Genomic DNA, 21,922 nt, shown 5'->3' on the forward strand with positions numbered 1-21,922 from the left:
GTTTTGGACTCTGCATTTGATAGGTTGACTATCTCCTTGTCACTTAGTTCTTTTTCTGGAGTTTTGATCTGTTCTTTCACTTGGGCCATATTTCCACATTGTAAGGGGTGGAGCCTTAGGTATTCACCAGGGTGGGGTGACGCACTTCACTGTGTTGTGGTGCAGTGTGTGGGGGAGGGGTCTGAGAGGGAACAGTGCCACTTGCTCAGCTCTCACCCTGCTTTCAGTCACTTCCCCCACTTCCCACAAACGAATTGCATCCTTCTAGGTACTGCCCTGGTGCTGATTCCTGGGTGGGTGTTTTTGTGTACATTCTAGGACCTCATGGGCCTGTCTAACAAACTCTCCTGTGAGACTGGCAGTTTCTCCCATAGCTGCAACCCCAGTGGGTTTTTACAGCCAGAAGTTATGAGGCTTTATTTTCCTGGTGCTGGAACCATGGATTGTGCAGTCTGTCTCACTCCCCAGTTGTTCATCCTGGTTTATCCATACGTGAATGTGGGACCATCTGGCCTGCCAGCCGCCACCTTGCAGCACATTCTCTCTGCCCCGGCTGCCAGTCTGTTCCCCTCCTACCAGCCTGGATGAATGTTTCTTCTTTAACTCCTTGTTGTTGGACTTCCATATAGTTTGATGTTTGGGCAGTTCTGATTGGTTTTTGTCTTTTAATTGGTTGTTATCCTTCTTTTGGTTGTGTGAGGAAGTGAAGCATATCTACCTATACCTCCATCTTGGCCTGAAGTTATTATTTCATGATTTTGTTTGTTTTTCTTTTCTTTTTTTAAAAAAATTTATTTTAATTGTTGTTCAAGTACAGTTTTCTGTCCTTTACTCCCATCCCAGCTCACCTTCCCATCCCTCCCCTATTTCATGATTTTTAAAGTGGTACAGATTGAAAACTTGGTTTGTTCTCCACTGACCCTCACACACAGGCCCAGGCCCAGAAAGGCCTCAGAGGTGTTTGTTGAGTGACTGAATGAGTGTCTATAGTGAAAGTGGCACTGCTTTGCCCCTGCTCTGCTCAGACCCCACCAGGATGGCACTAACCAGGGCAAGGGGCAGAGGCAAATGGACCTATGTGGCCTCAAAGAAAACAGGGACCTGGAGGGCATGCAGGCGGGCAGGTATGGTTCAGTAGGAGGAAGATCCAACAGTGACAGAAGAGTGAGCTCACTGACCTGGAAGCCTGCATGGGGCCAGAGGAGCCTGGAGCTGTAGAGAGGGTACTGGCTAGGATCTGAGTGTGCAAGGAAGAAGGATAAATGTGGCTTCTATCCTGGGAGTTGAGAATTCCTTGATAAGAGCCCTGTTCTACCTGCCTTCTGATCTGGAAACCATTTTTCTGGACTCAGTGGGGTTGTACTCAGTCAAGGCTGGGCAGAAGAGACCTAAGCAGGCTCCAGATTTACAAAGACCAGCCCAGAGCAAGAAAGGAGCCACCAGCCCAGCCTCCCTGTATTTTCCAAAGGAGGGTCAAGAAGTCCAGGAAGCAATGAGCAGGAAGGGTGCATATATTCTTTTGACTTAGTGTTTCAGATTTCTTCAGATATATTTTCAGAAGCTGGGTCATAAGACAGTTGAATTTTTAACCTTCTGAGGTATCTCCATACTGCTTTCCATAGTGGCCGTACCAATCTGCATTCCCACCAACAATGAAAAAGGATTCCCTTTTCTCCACATCCTTGCTAACATTTGTTGTTTTTTTGATTTATTGATGATGGCCATTCTGACTGGCGTGAGGTGATATCTCATTGTAGTTTTAATTTGCATCTCTCTGATGATTAGTGATGTTGAGCATCTTTTGATATGTCTATTGACCATCTGTATATCCTCTTTGGGGAAGTGTCTATTCATGTTCTTTACCCATTTTTCAATTGGATTATTTATCTTTTTGGTGTTGAATTGTATGAGTTTTTTATAAATTTTGGATACTAACCTCTTATCAGATATATCATCAGCAAATGTGTTCTTCCATTCAATGGGTTGTCTTTTCATTTTGTCGATGGTTTCCTTTGGTGTGCAAAAACTTTTTAGTTTGATGTCGTCCCATTTGTTTATTTTTTTGTTGTTTCTCTTGCTGGAGGAGATATATTACAAAATATTCTACAAAAAAATGTCTGAGATTTTACTGGCTATGTTTTTTTCTAGGATTTTTATGGTTTCAAATTGAACATTTAAGTCTTTAATCCATTTTTATCTTATTCTTGTGTATGGTGTAAGAAGATGATCTAGCTGCTGCTGCTTCTTCTTCTTCTTTGCAGATACCTGTCCAGTTTTCCTAACGCCAGCTATTGAATAGACTATATTTACCACATTGTGTGTTCTTGTCTCCTTTGTCAAGTATTAATTGACCGTGAAGACATGGGTTTATTTTGGGGCTCTCTATTCTGTTCCATTGATCTATATGTCTGTTTTTATGCCAGTACCATGCTGATTTGATTACTATGGCCTTGTAGTATAGTTTGGTATCAGATAGCATGATTCCTCCAAGATTGCTGTTGCTATTTGAGGTCTTTGGTGGTTCCATGTAAATTTTGGTATATTAGTTCTAGTTCTGTGGAATACACCATCGATATCTTGATAGGAATTACATTGTAATTACATTAATTTATAGATTGCTTTGGGTAGTATAGACCTGGAGAGCATTATGCTAAATGAAATAAGCTAGTCAGGGAACGATAAACACGATTTCACTCATATAAGTGAAACCATATGATTTCACTTATATGTGGAATGTAATAAACAAAATAAACTAACAAACCAAATAGAAACAGACTTATAGATACTGAGAACAGACTGACAGCTGTCAGAGGGGAGGGGCTTGGGGGACTGGGTGAAAAAGGGATTAAGCAAAACAAACAAACAAACAAAAACCTCATAGACAACAGTATGGTGATTACCAGAGGGAAAGTGAGGTGGGGGATGATAGGAGAGGGTAAAGGGGGAATAAGTGGTGATGGAAGGAGACTTGACTTGGGGTGGTGAACTTGAGACTTAACAATACAATATACAGATGATGTATTATAAAATTGTACACCTGAAACCTGTATAATTTTATTAAACCAATGTCACACCAATAATTTCAAGAAGAAAGAAAGAAAGAAAGAAAAGAAAGAAAGAAAGAAAGAAAGGAAAGAAAGAAAGAAAGAAGAAAAGAAAGAAAGAAGAGGGGGGGAGGGAGGGAAGGAGGAAGGGAGGAAAAAGAGAATGAGAAATAAGTCTAGGGAGGATAAAGGACTTGGCCAAAGTCATACAACAAAAGGTCAAGACTCCCCAGCGAACCCTCCCACAGTTCCGAGTGTCCCCCAGCCACCTGACTCCCAAGCTCTCCATGAGGCACACCCTCACACAGGCCCAGTGGAGCACTCCAGCTGGCACTGGCCTTGTCACCTCCCTGTTCATGTGTTAGCCCTGAGGTCCTTGGTAAATATTGTCCCTGGTGGTGAGGCTCCAGGCAGGGTGGCACCCCTCCCAGCTCACCTGGGCTGGATCTCCACCCAGCAACCTCCCAGCAGTCCAGGCTCCCAGCAGCGGCCCCCTAACCACCAGGGCCTAGGAAATGCAGAATTGATCCTTATCTCCCAGCAGTTAATCGCTGTCACTGCTCCAGGGGCAAAGTAGGGGTCCTACAGGGTTTCTCAGTAGGGTGGTGGGCAGGAGAGCCACACTGAAAGTGACAGCACCCACCTTTTTTGCCCTGTTTCAGGCTGCACCCAATGGGCTCAACTGGTTCATTTCTTAGCCTTTTAACTCCCCCAAATATCCCTGAAGATGAGGTAGTGTGCCTTGCCAGTGGGGACTCTGGCATCAGATGGAACTCGGTTCAAACCCCAGACCCACCTCTCACCTCCTGGGTGACCGAAGACAAGTTCCCTCCTCTGTAATGGAGGTGATAATGAGACCACCCACAGGTGTAAACGCCACAGGGGAGGAAGGCAGCTTTGGCTGTAGTACAGGCCTGTTACTACGGATGAGAAAGTTGGGACCCAGGGGGGAGTGAGGACCCAGGATCCCCCGCGCCTCCAGTCTCCTAGCGCGAGTTTCCGCAGCCCTCTCCCCCTCCTCCCCGCAGCGGCAGCACCCAGAGGCTCAGAGGCGGACGGGGTGGGGGCACGATGCCGCCTGGCAGGGGCTGGAAGCCGCAGTGCGGGCCGCGGGGCAGGTGGCGCAGGGGAGGCCAGCTGGGTGCCGGCCCCACTCCGCGGGCCCAGACCAGCCCGCGCCCCCCAAGCTGTTGCCGTTCCCGTTCCCGCCGCGCACTTACCCAGCGGGCAGGGTGCCCGGGGCGCCGGCCGTGGTCATCGCGGAGGGGGGCGGGCAGCGTGCCCCCGCCGGACGCCAGCTGTGGCCCAGGTGCAGCCGCCGGAACCCGAGCAGGGCGCTGTGCCGCGGAGCCAGGGACGCGGCGGCCGGGGAGGGGCGCGCCGGGGGCGGGGAAGGCGGCGGGGCCGGGCTGGCCTCGGGCTGCCCACCCGCGCAGTGGGACCACGGCCGTGGCCGCCTGCTGAGTACGCCCCCACCCCACCACCGCACCTTCAGCTCGGGCAGGTGAGAGCCCCGGGTGCCCACGGCCTACGTGGCCCATGTCCGGGTACCCTCTCCGCGCAGCCCCCAGGGACCAAGAGTTCACTCCTGCCTTGCACAGCTGCGCCTGTGTGAGGCCAGAAAGTTCTAGACCTGTCACTCTCCCCTCCTTCACAGCTCCTGCCTCCCCGCGCCTGGACCTGAGTCCTTCACCTTCCCATTGCATTCACTGGTGGGAGGCCTCCGGAATCAGGCTTGGATTTTAATCCCATCCAATAGCCCACTGGTGACTGTGTTTGAGAAGACAAGGAGTCGGAAAATAATGCGTTTTAGCACTCTCTGCTAGCCAACAGGTCACACTCACCTCCTCAAATAATCCCCATCACTGCCATTTTGCAGATGGGGAAACTGAGGCACAGCGTTGATGCGAGTAGCTCAAGACCACTCACCTAATAGAGGGCAAGTTGTGACTGGAATCAGCCCTCCTGACTACAAAGTTCACATTCTTGCCTCTTGCCCCCTTGGCTCCTCCCCTGAATCCCCAGTGCCTATGTGGGGGTCACCTATAACACTCCTCGGATGCCCACTGACTGCCCAGTCCTGAGGTTTATGTCTAGGGCCAGGGTTAAAGCCCACCTGGTCTCCGGGCAGAAAGAACCACTGGCCCATGAGGAGTTAACCAGCCATCACCCCTAGGCCCCAGATGCTCTTAACCATGACTCATCAGACCACGTGGCTGCCATTATAGCTGTCCCTTCAGACGGGCAGGGGACAGAAGGAGGAGGGGCTCTAGCACCGGTGGATCAGCCCTGAACTCTAGAATGTCAGAAGAGGAAAGGGAGGAGCTTGCAGAAGCAGCTGTGGTGGGAGGAGGGCTTGGACTAGGTCCAGGGAGAGCCAGGCTGATAGGGCCCCGTGGCAGAAGGCGCAGGTTTAGGGGAGTGCTGTTTAAATCCCAACAGGCTATTTGTAAAGGTAGTGGGTTCTTATCCTGCCCAGATGTGAGCAGAAGCTAGATGCTCACTTGCAAGGCTCTACGCCCCTCTGGGATTCTCAGACATAGGCACAAAAAGGTAAGTCACTACAAGGAGCAGGCTGCGATGACAGCCACCATTGGCTATAGAAATACAGATGAGGGGAACTGCTACACAGGCTGGCGGGGTGGCTTCCTGGAGAAGGTGGGCACAGAGTTGACCCTTGAAGGTTATTTATATACAGTGACAGCTGGAGTTTCCCAAGCTGGTGAGGAGAGCAGCAAGTATGTAAAGAGGGGCCTGGGTGATGTGGCTGAGGCAGGCAGGGGCCCTGCCACCTGCCACACACTTTCAAATCGTTAGGCATTTGCACATGCTGTTCCCTCTGCCTAGAACACACCTTCCTCCTGTGTCACTTACTATTCATTCATTTAACCATGGGTCAGCCCAGCAGTTTATGATGGAACGGTTTCCTCCGGAGCCTTGGGAGGGGCCAGGTGAATGAGAGGTCCTCTAGACTATATCAACTTCAAGGTAAATCTCTACTGTATTCAGTTAACATTTATTAAGAACATGCCATGTTCCAAAACTCCTACTCACCCTGGAGGTTTTAGTTCAGAAGCCGCCTCTTACAGAAGGCCCTCCCTCCCTGGCTGGCTCAGGGGCTCTCTGGGCACACCCTGCCCTAATCCCCGCCGACCTACCCCACTCACCCTGCGCTGCGTGTGGTGGTGGTGGAGTGAGGTTTGTCTGTGGCCGCCTCTGCCATCAGACTGGGAGCTTCTGGCGACTCGGGCCCGGTGAGACGCCCCCGTGTCAGTGCCTGACGACTCCCTCAGCACTGATACTGGGCCGGGCACTTGCACGTTTCCCCCTGAGGTAACGACCACAGTAACGAGTGACATTCATCAAAGGCTTACTACGTGTCACACGTGTTAAGTGTATAACAAAGATTATCTCATTGAATGCCCACTTTAACCACGGCTCTGAGCCTCAGTTACCTCCTCAGTAAAATGGAAATAATAGCACTGCTTACAGCAAAGGGGCATAGTGAGGGTCAGGACTCGCAAACATAAAATGTGCGGAGCCCTGGCTGGCCTGCAGCACGGCGCTGTGGAGGGCCTGATGACGGTGGCAGTGGCAGAACGGTAGATGCTTTCGCTCCCCCCTTTTTACAGATGACAACTGAGGCCCTGCCAGATGAGCAGCCCTTGGAGCTGTGACTCTCCCCACGCCCCCACAGTGACGGTGATACTAGAGCGGCTCACCGGTGAGTCAGAGCGTCAGAGTGGCCCACCAGCTCTCAGGAGGGCCCTGCCCCAGTGGTTCCTGGCCCCCGGGAACTCTGGCCCAGTCCCAGCCCTGAGGAAGGAGCCTGTGAGTCACCATGATTTCCACCTCCCAACCCAGGTGACCCTGCTCAGGCCACCTGCGCAACCCCAACTCAGGCTGGCAGCCAGGCCCTGGGGACCTGAGAGTGTCCTGAGGTCCTTCCTCCCCTGCCAGGGCACCTGTTTCCTGGTCCTCTGTGCCTGGGACATACCACGAGGCCTGCTTTCCTCCCTCACTCCCCCCCACCCCTGCAGCCCACAAGCACACACCGCTGGGCTTGCCATACTTTACGATAGCCCTGACGCCCTCATGCGGACTGCTTTCACCTGCACCATCTCTCAGCAATAAACGTTTGCTTAGTGAAACTTCCTCAGAAGGCTCCAGAAAGCTCTGCAGTAACTTTGTCTCCCATCCTATAGGAGGCTTGGACCAAGTGGGACTTGGACTCAGTCCTAGCCCTAGCATAAACCCAGGACTTGACTATTTCTCCTGCGGGGAAAGTGTGGAAATGGGGCTCCCAGAAAAGGGGGTGTGAGCATGTGAAAAGGGTGCCATTGTTGTAGAAAGAGCTTAAGCTGTGAAGTCAGCCCTGCCTCTCCCTCCCTGCATCTCATCTGTAAACCTGGACAAACGTCTCACCCGCTCCAGGATACTGCGAGGCTTACTGAGCATTATGCAGGAGACCACTCATCCCCTTCCCTGCTCTCAGTCCCTTCCTCCAGGGCTTTCCCTGGCATGAAGCGCCCTCATCCCCCCTCCCTGCCCCACCCCCGCTGGCTGTGCCTGCCCAGAAGCCCCAGAGCCCTGGGACTCCAGGGCTGCCCACTGCAGGGAGCTGGTGACTGTAAAACAGGTTGTCTTCAAGTGAGTGCCACCCAGCAGGTTACAGGCTTGGTCTCATTAATAATTCACAAGTAAGCAGGCTCCTCAACAAAGGGCTCTTGGAGACAGCTGTGAGTCACAGCTCTTCAACTTCCCTGGAGAGGGCCACTTGGGGGGGACCTGGCCTGCTCCTTGGGCCAGCCTCCTCCCACCCCCTGGCTCTGACCCCCACTACATGTGTGACCTTGGGCAGTCATGACTGCCCCACTGTGGCCCTTAGTTTCCTTCTTCCTGTTCAACCTCAAGAGAAAAGACGACTGGACCAGAAGCTCAAGGGCCCTCTGGGCTCTGATGTCTTCCATGCTGGGATCTGAGTTCTCCTACCAAAGTCTGGTCTCCAGGAGCTGCTGCAGGTAGGTTTAAGGAAGGGGCCAAGACCAGTTTTAATGGGAAGAAAGAGGCAGCTTTCTGCTGAGGGGATTCTGGCATTGAGTAGCCCCTGGTCAGGAGCTCGGACATGAGCTCCAGAGCCAGGAGGTTCTGAGCCCACCACGTCCACCTGTGCAGCCCCAAGCGAGTCACCCTACTAGCTTGAGGCAGGGCCAGGAGTGGCTTGCAGAGCAGGTTGGCAAGCCAGGGCTTACACCCCTGCTGATACCCTGCACCAGCGACTTCATCTCTGAACTAGGGATGTTGACGGCACCCACCTCACCGGGTTGTTGCAAGGATTAAATGAGGTAACATCCATACAGCACTTCGAACAGGGCCTTTTCTGCTGTCCTTTGAGCTTTAGTTTCCTGACCTGCAGAGCAGGGACTGCAGGACTGTCATGAGTCTTAAATAAGTAAATGGACTCGAAAGAGTTTTGGGACCACGCAAGGCTGTCCAAACAAGAGGGGTGGCCCCTAAGATGTGCATCCGGGCCCAGCCAGGACCACAAGGATGGAACCACACCCTTTGGACACACATTATGTACATTCTGGGCAGGTGTGGTAGGTCAAACACTGCCAGTGGCCATAGGAAGGGGCACCCTCTTTCTCAGGACGAAATTATAGACAGAAAGCCTTAGAAAGATGACCCTGTAACACCTAGACAGCAAACATGTCTGACATGAAGATCTATGGCACAAAGGTGTCCATCAGAGTGTTTTCTGTATTAAAGACTCAGTTGGAAATAACCAAAATGCCAATTGACAAGGAATTAGTTCAATGGATTATCATGAATTTGTAGGGTGAACTACTTGCAGATACTTAAACTGTGCTTGTAGATCATTTATGTGCTGGGATGACTGCACCGTCTCCTGACTAGTTTCTCTGCTCCTGCCTCTGTCCCCTTGTTGTCCTTTCTCCACACAGACCAGACCCATCTGATCGGATCACGCCATTCTCCTGGTCCAAACACCACACCCCGTGTTTCCTAGTACAAACGCTCAAGTCCCCACGTGGCCATGAGGCCCCGCATGACCCACACCCCCTAGCTCTCTCTGATACCACCTCCCTTTTCTCTCTCTTAGTCAGCAAGCCTGGCCTCCTTGCTTCTCTCTAAGTAGCCAGCCCACTCCCACCTCAGGCCCTTTGCACGTGCTGTTCCCTCTCCCTAAAATGTTCTCCCCCCACATACTCACCTGAGCACCCCCTCACCCCCTTCAGATCTCAGCTCAAACTCTGCCTCCTCTGTGAGGTCTTCCCTGACCATTCTATTTGAAATGGAATTCCTGCCTCCCACTTCAAATTCCTGCATTAGTTTTTCCATAGCACTTGATATCTGACATCCTGCATATTTTGCTGATTCTTTTATTCTCTGTCTCTCCCCATTAAATTCTACACTCCACGTGGGCAGGGATTTTTTTTTTTCTGTTTCCATTGCCCAGAACAGTGCCTGGCACAGAGGTGCTCAGTAAGTGTTTGCTACATGAATGAGTTTTCTGAAAGGTGGGAAAATATTTTTTAAAAGCAGAATTCAAAATTAATACTTAAAAAACCCTCATTGTCTGTGCATTTGAGAAAGCATGAGGAGGCCTCAATGTCCTCATCCTTTAGAGTGGGAACTGGACCTCTGCAGGCCGAGCTGTAGTGGGTTGAAGGAGCTGATGCAGGTCAGGTCAGGGCACCATCAAGGGCAGACCTCCATGCTATTCCAGACCACTGAGGCAGCGGGGTGGCCGGGGATGGGGGGCTTCTAGAGGCAGGGGCCTAGTTCAGAGGGTATCTGGGAGAGAAGCTGGGGCTGAGGGAGAGTGGCAAGCAAGAAGAAGGGTTACAGTGTGAGCGCAGTGCTGTGCGCTGAGACTGTGGGCATCCATCCCCCTTTGACTGGTCTGTGCCCAGGGCCAGTGCTTGGGTGTGCCCTTCAGTCAGCTAGGTGTAAAGGACGTACCCACCCAACCATTTTCTTGGTAAGATAGCAGAGTCACCTTCAATCTGAGACCTAGATGCTCTATCTGGGAGGGGGGTGTTCATGAATTCTTACAGTGGGTGGGTGCTTGCAAGAGCCGACCATTCCAGGGAGTAAGAGGAAAGCCTGAGGCTGTGGAAGGGACAGGCAGGGACAGACTTTATCCCATGGGAAAAGATGGGAATCAAAAGGAGTGAAGTATCTGCACAGGTTGCCTGGCCAGGGCACCTGATGGCCCACCCAGTGTCCTAAATCCTAATATAATTGTCCTGTTGAAGGACATGGGGCAAAACTAGCCATTTATAGGGTGGAGGAATAATTTTACCTAAAAGGAATAGATTTCTGCATTGCTGTTCATCCAAGAAGGGCTGGTCTTAGAAAAGGAAAACAAAGCTTAGGAGCCTTGAGTTCTGAGAAATTTTCTGCTCTCTTCTGGGAAGGAAGATGGTGGAAGACATACATTCGGCCCTCCCAGAAGCGGAAGTTCTTCAGGGATGCTGAGGGGCTTGGAGAAGGGCCCACTCTTCCAGGGTGGCTGAGGGGCTTGGAGAAGGGCCACAGAACCATAAAAATCTCCTATTACTCTTCCCTGCTTCCTAGGGTACTCTTAAGAGGCAACGGGGGTTATTAGAATCCTGGGATCAGAAGCTTCAACATCGTAGAATCTTGAAACGAAAGCAGTAAGTCTGGTGATCAACTCTGGATCTGAGACTCAGATCCAGTCTCAAGGAAGAGACACCAAAGCTGCCCAAGGATTCCAGTCACCAAACTACAACAAAAACTCCCTACATGGAGGGATCAGAGAGCTCCTTGAGCTCAGGCTCAAACCAAGGGCAGCAATTCTGTCCACAGCCGCCCCAGCAGTCCGCCATTCTCGGAGAGGGCCCTCCCTCCCAGAGCAGCTCAGCCACTTAAAGCAATCTGCCTGCCCACACTTCCCCCTTTGTTCCTGGTGCTGACTCCTACAGAAGCAACCATAAGTGGGGGGCACGGATCTGGTACGTCTGGGAAGGGGCCCTATTTGTAGGCCACGTAGGTGGTGGTCCACATTGTGTACAATGCATGGTTGTCATTTCCTTCTTGTCTCAGTTCCCAGCTACTGAGGGCCTGAGAAAGAAAATACCTACTTAGAATGGCTCCCTGCGGCCAACTGGGCTCAAATTTTAGAAACAGAGCCTAGCAGCCATTTCTACACAGGGAACTCTCACACAAACTGCCCTGCAGGGAGAAGCCTGCACTGCACTGCCAGCCTGCACTGTGTCCGGCCAGCTGAGCCAGCCCTTACAGAGGGGTTCCTGGAATCCCATGTCGACCAGCAGGACTGAGGTTTTTCCCATCCAATCAGAGCTGCACAGCTATCACAGTTCTATCCCCATCAGCTTCTTCACCAACCAACTAGAGTGGCTCCATTCTGACCAAGCTGGACTGTGCCTTTTTGACCAAACTGTAATAATCTGGAGCCCGCAGGTGCATGAGGAGGAACCAATCATGGTCCAGGAAGTGGGGACTTCTGTCTGCGTAAGCCAGCTCACCCCTGGCTCTGAGAGCACACTTTTCCTTTCCACCAAAGGTTGAAGACTGCTTTTCCCCTGGCTGGAGTCTCACCAGAGCAGAGCGGGGCAGACTGGTGCAGGGCGCGCAGCAGACTGGCACAGAGCAGGCCAGTGCGGGAGCAGAAAAGAGCTGTCTGGCCAGAGAGGGGTCTGGCCCCAGACCTGCCCGGTCAAAGGTTAGCCTAAGAGTCAGGCTGTTTTCAGGGTGGCGCTGTATCAAAACTGAGCTGTTTGCACTGAATCAAGTTTCCTTTTTCACTGCACCCCCATTCAGGGATTCCTGTCAGATTGACACCAACAACCTTCAGTTCACACTTTCTAATCCTGGTGCCAGGAATCCCACAGTTGGCTCCCAAACCTCTCAAAATCCCCTGCTCAATGCAAATACCCCTGCAGGAAGGTTACCTTGTACCATACCAGTGCAAGAAGGAAGTGAACTCACACTTGCCAAGCACTGACTGACTGCGTCCCAGGGCGGTCTATCAGGTCCTTTACCAGCCTGACTTCGCCAGGTCTCCCCACTACTCAGTGAGTAGCTATGATTTTTCAGCTGAGTAAACTGAACTTCTCACAGGCCAAGTAACTGAATCAAGGTCAGAGAGCCAATAAGTAAGTGGCAGAGCAGGGTCTGAATGCTCTCCCAAGCTCTCCACCCTTCCGGCTGTGGGCCACAGGGAGCACGGTTGGTGAGGAGTGAGGTGGAGGAGTCCCAGGTCCCAAGCTGGGAGGATGGAGACTTGGGTTTTTGCCTCAGAAGTAAGTCCTGGTGGGGGCAACTAGGGGCAATTAATTACCTAAGTATTTGAGTCCAGCAAGTTCCAGCAAGTTCCGTGAAGCATAAAGGCACATGTGTTCAGGCCCTTGTGCCTACTCCCTTACACAGGCCCCTGGGGGGCTGTTGTGGACTCTGCTTGGCCAGAGTTCGCCCTCTCCCTCCTCCTCACTCCTTCTCACCTCCCTCCCGTCTCTAGTGATTCTGGATCTCACCTCCCAGCTTGTCCATTTGCCACTTCTCAGCTCTTCCTTCTTAGTTTCTTTCTCCTGATCCCCTCTATCCTACTAATCCATACCTCAGCATCTGTCCTGGATCATCACACCAGCCTCCTCTCCGGGCTCCCTGCCTCCAGCCACACTGTGACGTCAGAAGTGCATACACATTGGAAACCCACCAGGCTCCCTGGTGCCTACAGGACCCAGCACAGCTGGATTCTTACAGGCAGGACAGACCCCGGGCAAGAAACCCCTGGGGACACAGCCGCTCCTCACTACCCTAGCCAGTGGAACCCACCCTCTTCAAAAATCATCCCCCCACGTGCTTCACAAAGCTGAAGCACACCCTCAGCCCCATTCCGTGCTGGGCTCCTGTGACACGGGGGGCACAGGAACACTGTCATCTCTCCACATGTGGAGAGACAGAAAAGGGTGACTGTGACTCAGTGTCGAAATGGTTGTTGCACAAATTCCTTCCTTCATGGTGCAGCAGGGTCATCCTTAAATATGTGAATTCCCCTCCCTAGCGCCCTCTGGTGGTTCCCAACACACTATGAAATCCCTGTTCTGGGCATCCTGCCTCCAGGATCCCATTGGCACTGATCCTCAACAACCCACCCCCTTTTTCTGCTCCTCAGGTGCACCTCAGGCTTTGACAAGAGCTGTCCTCTCTGCCAGGAATGCTCTGGGCATGGTCAATTTTACCATTTACCATATCACCCCATTTTAAGCCTTAAACATCATCCATCTGGTGTTTACTTATTTGCCTGCTAGTTTAGTCTGTTCTTTCCCACTAGAACATGGTCTCCTGAGAGCAGGGACCTGTATGTGTGAAGTGATAGCATATCTGCAGCGCCTAGTACAATAGCCTGGGACATGCTACATGCTCGACAGTGTTTGTTGAAAGACTGAATGAGAGCCGTGAGAGGGAAGCAAAGATGCTGGGGCCCTGAAAGCCACTGAGCCTGACTCAGGGGCCGAGCGAGAGCCCCTCTACGGCAGGTTACCCAAGTTGAGTCTTGTGGGGTGAAGGTCAGGAGTGGAAGATGGCATTCCAAGCAGAGGCAGCCCCGGCAGCCAGGCCCAGCTGCAAACGCGCTACAAGGCCAGCTGGTGTTGGCGGACAGCGTGAGGGTCAGGGAGCGATGGAAAACAGGCCTGGGCAAGCCTCAGCCTCCCACCTTGAGAGTCTTGAACTTTAACTTCCAGGTGACAGAGAGCCACGGAAGGGTTTCGAAGCAGAAAAATGACATGGTGTGGTGTGTGTTTTAGAAGAGACCAGTTGGAGGGATGCATGGAAAGGAGGAGTCTGGGGACCTGGGAAAGTTAGGGGCTGTTGCACAGTCCACAGGAAATGAGCAGCTTTGGGAGACATCCAGGAGAAAAACCAGCAGAACCTGGAGACTGGGGTGGAGGCAAGGGAGGAGAGGGATAGCTCCCAGGCTCCGGGCTTGGGCAACTGGGTGGATGACTGTGCCATTTTCTGAGATGGAAAAACAGGAGGAGGAACAGGTTTGGGGGTGAAGATGCAAAGTTTGATGCAGGGCTTGCCAAGTCTGAGGTGCTCATAGGATAGGCAGGTGGAGGCCTTGGTGGGGGGCAGGCATAGTCCTTCTCCAAGCAGGCTTTAGATAGGAAAAGAATTGGGGGTCCAGACATCGCAGAGGAGAGATTGGGGCTGTCTCTTCTCTCTTTCATGGGAACAAATCTAGAGACACCAACTCATCCAGGAGGTGGGGACAGCTTGGGAGGTGGAGGTGACACACAGGAGGCCTTGACACGTCTCTGACCTGTGGTGCATACAGTTCCACCCCAGACCAGACCTGGGACCTGGGGTTTTCCCCCACACTGCTGCCCGAGCTGTGGACAGCCTTGCGGGAGGGTAGTGTTCCTGCTCTCGCCTGTCACCCCTCCACTCACGCTCCTCTGGGAAGGACCAGGTGCGTGAGGGGCGCCCCTGAGCGGAGCCACAGGGCCGAACCTGGCCCGCAGCCAGACCGAGGTCCCGCTCACTGGAGTTGCCCTTGCAGGTGGCCCGCAGGCTGCAGCAGGGGAAGCCGCGCTGGAGCGGGATCGGAATGGGGGCCGTAACACGCCAGCAGGGGGCACGTGGAGGTGTGACAGGGGCTAGACTGCCCCTCCCGCGGCCCTGGGGCCGTTAGCCCAGCGGCGCACACCCCGTATCCGGCTATGCCCCCTCAGTTGTCCCTCCCGTCCGTTGTTCCCCTGCCGCCCCTCGGTCCCTTCCGCGACTGTCGCGGAGTCCCGGCTCCGCCTGGTACCTGCGGTCGCTTTTCGCAGGGGCCGCTCCTTTCCAGGTGGTCAGAAAGGCCATGGACGGAGGCTGGACTCTGCTGGCGGCGCGGGCGGCCCCTCGTGGCAGCGGCGGTGCTGGCGGTGCTCGGGCGGCGGCACCTGGACGGCGCGGGCGGGGTCGGACCGGAGGCTCCGCCCAGGCCTGGACAGCGCCTTCCTGAAGGCAAAGGAGTCGGTGTCGCCTACCACGGCAGACCTGGGGTCCCAGGGCAAGACCACTTTCGTCCAGCGCCATCAAGACCCATCATTAGTCCCCGGGAGACACTGAGGTCCAGGACAGCCAGGGATTTGCTCAAGGTCACAGAGACGGTCACTGGCGGAAGCGCCAGGACTACCCCAGGCCTCTCCGCTCCCAGGCTACAGCTCGTCCCGCGTACAGGTGACCGCTGCTGTCACCAAAGCCTTTCCCCTCTGCCTAACGACGGAGCCTGCCTTGCCGGGGCTGCCCCTGCGTGGAGTTAGGGTCTCGGGGCTGCTGCAGGGGCCGGGTACAGGGCCGGAGCGGCAGGGGCGGGCTGGGCCCAGAGTGGAGGCTGCTGCCCAGGCCCTGGGTCGTGACCCTGTTCACAGACTCCTGTGGGAGGCCGTGGTCAGAGGAGAATGAGCCACAAGCCATCTCCAGTACCAACTTTCTTTGAAAGCCCCTATTTTGTCTTAGGTCACATGCATTTAAAAGTTTTAAGTAACTGTTAACAAGTAGCAGAATCAGCTCTGGAGCGAGGCGAGCCCCTGGCAGCGCAGTCCAGCAGGACTCCGCGGGAGGCTCGGTTAAGGGCGAGGGGCAGGACAGCGCCCGGAGGAGGGATGTGAGAAGGATCATTGAGGGACCCCTGGAGACTTCCCTCAGTGAGCAAACAGATGGGGGTTGAGCACCAGGCAGCGGCAGGGTGGCTAAGGGGCCCTTCCTGTCTCCTTTTTGGGGTTGTATCCTAGATACAAATCACGTGTCTAATAAATGGTGACCGATTCTGACATGGAGACATTTTCTGTGCCAAGTTCAAAGCCAGGTGTTCTGCCCAAGTTCTTACTTCATTTCATCTTATGAAACACCCCCGTTTTTACAGTTGATGAGACAGGTTCAGAGGGATCAACTGACTCCCCCAAGACTGAGCTCTGCAGGTCTTACACGCAGGCTGGTCTGTGCCATCGGGTTCTTCCCTAGACCCTGCCCGTGGCCCACAGGGGGGCTGAGCGTCAGAGTGGGAGGCCTGGGCAAGGCAGAGGGCGGAAGCCTCAAGGCTCATCTGGGCAGCATCGCCCACTGTCTCCCTGGGAGGCAGCAGAGAAATGCGGCCTTTCCCCCTTTCTCTGAGCACTTGAGTCAGTCTTGGATCAACAAGGGCCCGAGAATGCCGCTTGTCTGACCACAAAGCTTGAGTTCCGGATCTGGAAATTCCAGTTACAGTGCACCCATGGGCCCCAAACCCTCGGTCCACAGAGCCTTGTCCAGTTTGGCGGCACTGGACACTGGGGGCAGCCAGATCACCAGCACGAATACCACAGGGCCTCCGAGGCCTGGTCTCTCAAAGGCCCAGAGCCCAGTCTTACCCTAGGTGGGGTTATAGTCCCACCAGCCTGTGAGCCCACAGCCAACACCACTTCCTCCAGGAAGCCCTCCTGTATCTCCCCCATGGAGGAATCACTTCCTCTTTGGAGGTTACATTTTTATCTTTCTCCTGTCATTTATCACTACCTTAGTTACTGATGACCATATTGGTGTCACTCTTCAGATTTCTCCCACATCTGTGTCTTCTTCCATGGACCCCAGCACCACTGCTGCAGATGGCAGGTGCTCGGTGTTGAGTAAGTGAAGAGGGAACTAAGATGCATGGTCTCTACTCAGCAGCAGGCGCTGTGCTGAGGGCCTTTATACACACTGCCTCTAATCCGGACAACAACTGTGTTTTGAGAATCTTTGAGTCAGAAGTTTAGAAATGTTCCTGAGATCAGATCAGGAGCTGGGATGTGGTCACAGGTTTCTCAAATGTCAAAGCTTGTTTCCTGTTTGTTTTCCTGCCTTTTTTTTCTCCTTCATCTTCATCATCAGTATCTTCATTATCACCATCATTCGTTTAAAAAGATGTTAGGCATTATGGGAGCCCTTTATCTGGGTTTTATCCACAGAACAACTCTATCGGGTGTTTCCTTTTACAATCCCGATTTCTATAGCTGAGGAAGTAGGGCAGAGGAATAAGTCATTTCCTCAAGACTACAGAGGCCAGGCAAGTGGCAGAGCTAGGACTCCACCCAAGCAGCCAGGCTTGACTCTTTAGCTTAACCCCAGCCCCAGTCTGTCTGCCCCACCAGCTCTTAGAACGCATACGGCATTTATGAACCACTTTCCCAAAGCTTATTTTGACTCTTGTAAGAACACCAAGGTTTTATTCTTGCCCTTGCTCTCGAGCCAGACTGCCGGAGTTGGAATCTTGACCTCACCACTGAGAGCTGCATGTGACTTCAGGCAAGTTAACCTCTGCTTCCTGATCTTTAAAATGGGAATAATATCAACACCTCTCAAAAGGGTGGTTGTGCTGACTAAACGAGTTAATGCAAGCAATACAGAACAGTGCTGGACACATAGCATGTGTTATGTGAGCCTCCTACTACATGATAGTTTTATTCGTAATCAGAGAGGAATGTTCTGGATCAATAAACTTTCAAGATGATCAATGTTTACCCCCTTTAATCATAGTATTTTCCTAGAATGTATTATTAGCTTTTCTGTCTTCTTAAAAACGAACATAAGAGCTCTTTGTCTGCCACATAACAGGAACTAAGACTTTACATTCATCATCTTCCATTTTCACAGTCGTGTGAAGTAACTGGTATCCTCGCTGAGGACCAGAGGGGTTAAGAGATTTAACCCGTCACATAGCTAGGAAATGGGAAGGCCAGAATGTAGACCCATGTGAATCCAAGTCCAAGGTCTGGGTTCTTTCTACAAGGCCAGGAAGCCCTCTCAGGAAGCTGCGATGAATCAAGGATTTCTTTGAGAACATCAGTTCTTGCTTAGGGCCCAGGGTTGCCGTGTTAGATCTCTGTCGCTATGTGGTCTCCCAAGGTGTGTGAAAGGCAGCCTGGTGTGGGGGACAAGCAGGTCTCGGAGCTGAGGCACCTGGGCTGGAACCTGACTTGCTCTCTAACAGGTTAGGAGGTCTTGGCCAAGTCCCTCCTATGTCTTTATACATCATGTTTTTCTGTTTTAAGTGGTGTGAGGAGTAAATGGGGGGATATATTGGCAGTCTCAGCATCAGGCTCAGAGAAGTTCCTCAGTGTCAGCTACTTTTCCTTGTCTCTTCCTTTCCACAAAATACAGTCATGCACTACTCAATGATGTTTTGGTCGATGATGCATAGATGACAATCGTCCCATAAGATAATAAGGAACCTGAATTTCCTGTAAGAAATGGAAGGATATGTGGTTCAGGAGGAATTTTTTTCTCTGACAGGAGCAATACCTGGGAGGTATGGCAGTAGACTCCCTCTCACTCACAGCACCTCAATTTTGAGCGCACACATTGCGCCCCAGTCAGTCAGTCAGCCACTGACCTTTCAGCACAGAGGAGCCCGTCCCCCAGCACGACATATGCAGAGGGTGCGGCAGCCCTGGCAGATCTAGCTTGATGGTCTTCTGAGTACATTGCCGTGCATTCTTTGTGGAGGACCTAAGGCCCTGTACAAGGACACAGGTCCCAGGAATTACCGTAACAGGTAGTAGGTGCCACTGCCACTTTGGTTAAAACTGTCTGTGGTCCTGTGGGCCCAGCCTGTCTGTGTACTTTGGAAATATTTTCAGGTTGTAATGATGTAAAGCACAGATAAATTGTATTTCTTCCATCAGTTCAATGCCAGAGAAAGCCCTTTGTGCTAGACAGGGTCAATGGAACCAAAAACAAATTTCCAGTGTCAAAATATTGAGTCATCAGCTCCATACCCTCATGTTCAACACCCTCTTTTCTTTATGGATACAACAAACTTTCTTAATCTCATGACTGTTCCAACATGTACTAGCTAAAACCATATTGCATGACAATCCCCTGTGATCCTTCATCTCTCCATCCTGACTCCTTATTCCTACTGGCCCCAGGCCTCCGTTCACTCCCTCCCGACAGTCACTACTATGGGGGTCTATGCCTCACCCAGCCCGTTTCTCCTCATTATTTCCAATCAGTCCGGCCCACGTCCCTGTTCATGGAGCAGCACTGACAGCTTCGATGCTCTATTTCTGACCCTGTTGGAAAGGACCAGTGTGGAGGGCTGCGGGGCAGTGCCCATAAAGTCTACAGCAGGGCACAGTGACGCCCCAGGCCTGCACACTCCAGCAACACTCACTGACTCGCCCACAGCAACTTCCGGTCCTTTGAGCTCCATTCATGGTAAGCACCCTACACAGTGCACCATCTTTAATCTTTTATACCCTAGTTTTACTCTACCTTTTCTGTGTTTAAACACACTTCAATACTTGCCATTTTGGTACAATTGCCTACAGTGTACAGTTCAGGTTTGGAGCTTAGGATCAGTAAGCCATACCATAGAGCCTCGCTGTGTAGTAGTAGGCTGTCCCATCTAGGTTTGGGTAAGCGCACTCTACAAAGTTTGTGTAATGACGAAATCACCTGATGACGTATTTCTTAGAATGTATCCCCATCGTTAAGGGACATATGACCAACACAGACCCCCAAGTTCTGACTCCAGAGAAACCAGAAAGGAGAGGCTGGAACCAAGCTCCGAAGTCTTGGGCAGCTGAACACATTCCATACACTCACTGGGGTCGGAAAGAAACATGGGTGGCGTCTTTTGGCAAAGACACACCTTCCCCTCCATGAGATAATTTTTCATGATACTAACCTGGATACTGTATTTTGCTGTGTATAATGCACACTTCTTTGCCCCAATTTTTGAGGGAATAAATAAGGATGCGCATTATACAAGGCAAAATATGGGCGTATAACATTAGGCCCTACATTTCTTACTTGAAGAGAGATGTTTAAAAAATCAGTGGCTTCCAAACATTTTATCTTGTAGCCCCAAACATATTCAATAACAAATTCTATTTCATGATTTTGAAAAAGCTACTTATTAAAATACTGAAAAAGTAAGTGAGTAGGATTTCAGACTATATAATATTGAATACAGATTGGTAATTACTGAAGATGATTATTGGTACACATGAGTTCATTCTACTGCACTGTTTATAGTTTTTTCATGCTGCTTGACTCTCTAAACTGATTTCATGGCCCAACTGATATGTTACAACCTGTAGTTTGAAAAATACCAAGTTAAAGAATAAAGTTTTGGACATTTTAGAAGGATTTCATACTCTATAATCAGATTAGGGTTACCTTTATTTCCTTCAAGTAGTATTTTCTGAAGATTTTCTTTAAAGATTTTATTTATTTATTTTTAGAGAAAGGGGAAGGGAGGTAGAGAACGTCAATGTGCGAGAGGAACGTCGATCAATTGGCTCTCACACGCCCCCTACTGGGGACCTAGCTGGAAACCCAGGTATGTGCCCTGACTGGAAATCGAACTGGTGACCTTTTGGTTCTCAGGCCGGCGCTCAATCCACTGAGCCACACCAGCCAGGACTCTCAAGATTTGTTTAAAGGGGGAAAAAAAACCCAACTTGCGTGCTCGAGCCATTACTGATTAAATACCAATCAGAAATTAAGGTTATGAAGGAAAAGCCTTCTAAGGGGTTAGGGTTTTAACCTGAGTGTGATGAGTATCAGGGGCATCTTCTGTTGTAGGAGTGATAGGGGCAGATTTTGATTCTAGAAGAATCTGACTGCAGCACAGAGGTCAGTTTGGAAACAGAAAGAAAAACAGATTATGGCGAGGAGATTAGAAAGCTTTGGCAAAAGCCTAAAGAAAAGAAAAAGACGACGAAGACCTGAACTGGGGTAGTGGCGTTGACTGGAGAAGAGGTCGGTCTGAGAGAGGTTTAAGGCACTGCCCTCACAGGACACTGCTAGGACACCGACGGTTTGGGGAGGGTGGCTCAGGGAAGAGGCCCATACACTCTCGGTAAACGATACAATCAATCAATCAATCAATCAATCAAAGGGTGGAATCAGAGCCCAGCTGGTGAGATGCTTCACCAAGAACTCAGAAACTGGGGAAAGTCTGCCTTAGAAGGAGTTAAACTGCAGAGTCCACGGGCAAAGATAAGCAAAATCACTCCAAAGAGACATTACAGCTACCCAACCAGCCAAATCAGACTATAACCTGATTAAACACATTAATCTAAAAACTGTGTTCACCAGAGGGACGCAGCAGCGCTGGCCGCAGAGTGAGAAGCCTCAGAGGCAGGGGGCACCCAGGCACTGGCGAGGGAAAAGGTGTCCGTCTCCTTTAGTCAACTGTGGGTGCTCCAAGCCCTGTGGCAACAACTTTTACTGGAAACTAACTTTCTGTTCTCTATGCCAGTTCCTGTGAACTTGCTTCATGGGACCTCTTCTTTACTGATGAAAATCAGGTTTCAAAACTTGAGGGTCAGGCCTTGGACCCAGCTGGATTCACCGAAGGACTGAACACCTAAATGAGGCCTCCTGGGAGCCCGCCTGCCTTTTGCAGTAACAGAGCCCTGACATCCAGGGGCGGCCTGTGAGAGCTGTGCTTTTTTTTTTTCTTTCAGCAGTCACGATCTGTGCCTTTCCTAACGCCTGGGGCAGAATCATGTGTCCTGGAAACACACCTCTGGGAAGCCTTCCCCAATCCTCTAAGCAGGAACTATTCTCTCCTTCCTCTGAGTGTCCCAGCATCCCCATCACAATCCTCAGTAAGCAATGTCGTGTAATTAGCTGTAAGCAGATGTCTAGCTCCCCTACCACCCACTGTTGGCAGGGCCATTCATTCAGTCTTCTCCTGTGCCTGGCCCAGCGCAGTACCCAGAACACAGGACCCAGAACACAGGGCCCTTAGCAAAGGTGAAAGGGAATAACGATTTTCTCACTCACTGTGCTCACAGTATACAGCTGTCTGAGGGCAACAGGTGCACTGTAGATCCATGCATCAG

General features: G+C 51.5%; 1 protein-coding gene across 2 annotated transcripts in view; it reads right to left on the minus strand.

The window, feature by feature from the left end:
- Positions 1 to 14,970, minus strand: part of TTC39A (tetratricopeptide repeat domain 39A) — a 54,790-nt gene extending 39,820 nt beyond the window's left edge. The window contains exon 1 of one of the 2 annotated variants that reach the window (XM_028512899.2): positions 14,872 to 14,970. In XM_028512899.2, the coding sequence (XP_028368700.1) occupies positions 14,872 to 14,924 (53 nt within the window). In that variant the 5' untranslated portion in view covers positions 14,925 to 14,970. Of the gene's footprint in view, positions 1 to 4,264; positions 4,681 to 14,871 lie in introns of those variants that run through there. The other variant, XM_036026069.1, reaches the window with a different exon arrangement.
- Positions 14,971 to 21,922: the final 6,952 nt, after the last annotated feature.

Source organism: Phyllostomus discolor, chromosome 5, assembly GCF_004126475.2.
Source record: "Phyllostomus discolor isolate MPI-MPIP mPhyDis1 chromosome 5, mPhyDis1.pri.v3, whole genome shotgun sequence".
Lineage (NCBI taxonomy): Eukaryota > Metazoa > Chordata > Mammalia > Chiroptera > Phyllostomidae > Phyllostomus > Phyllostomus discolor.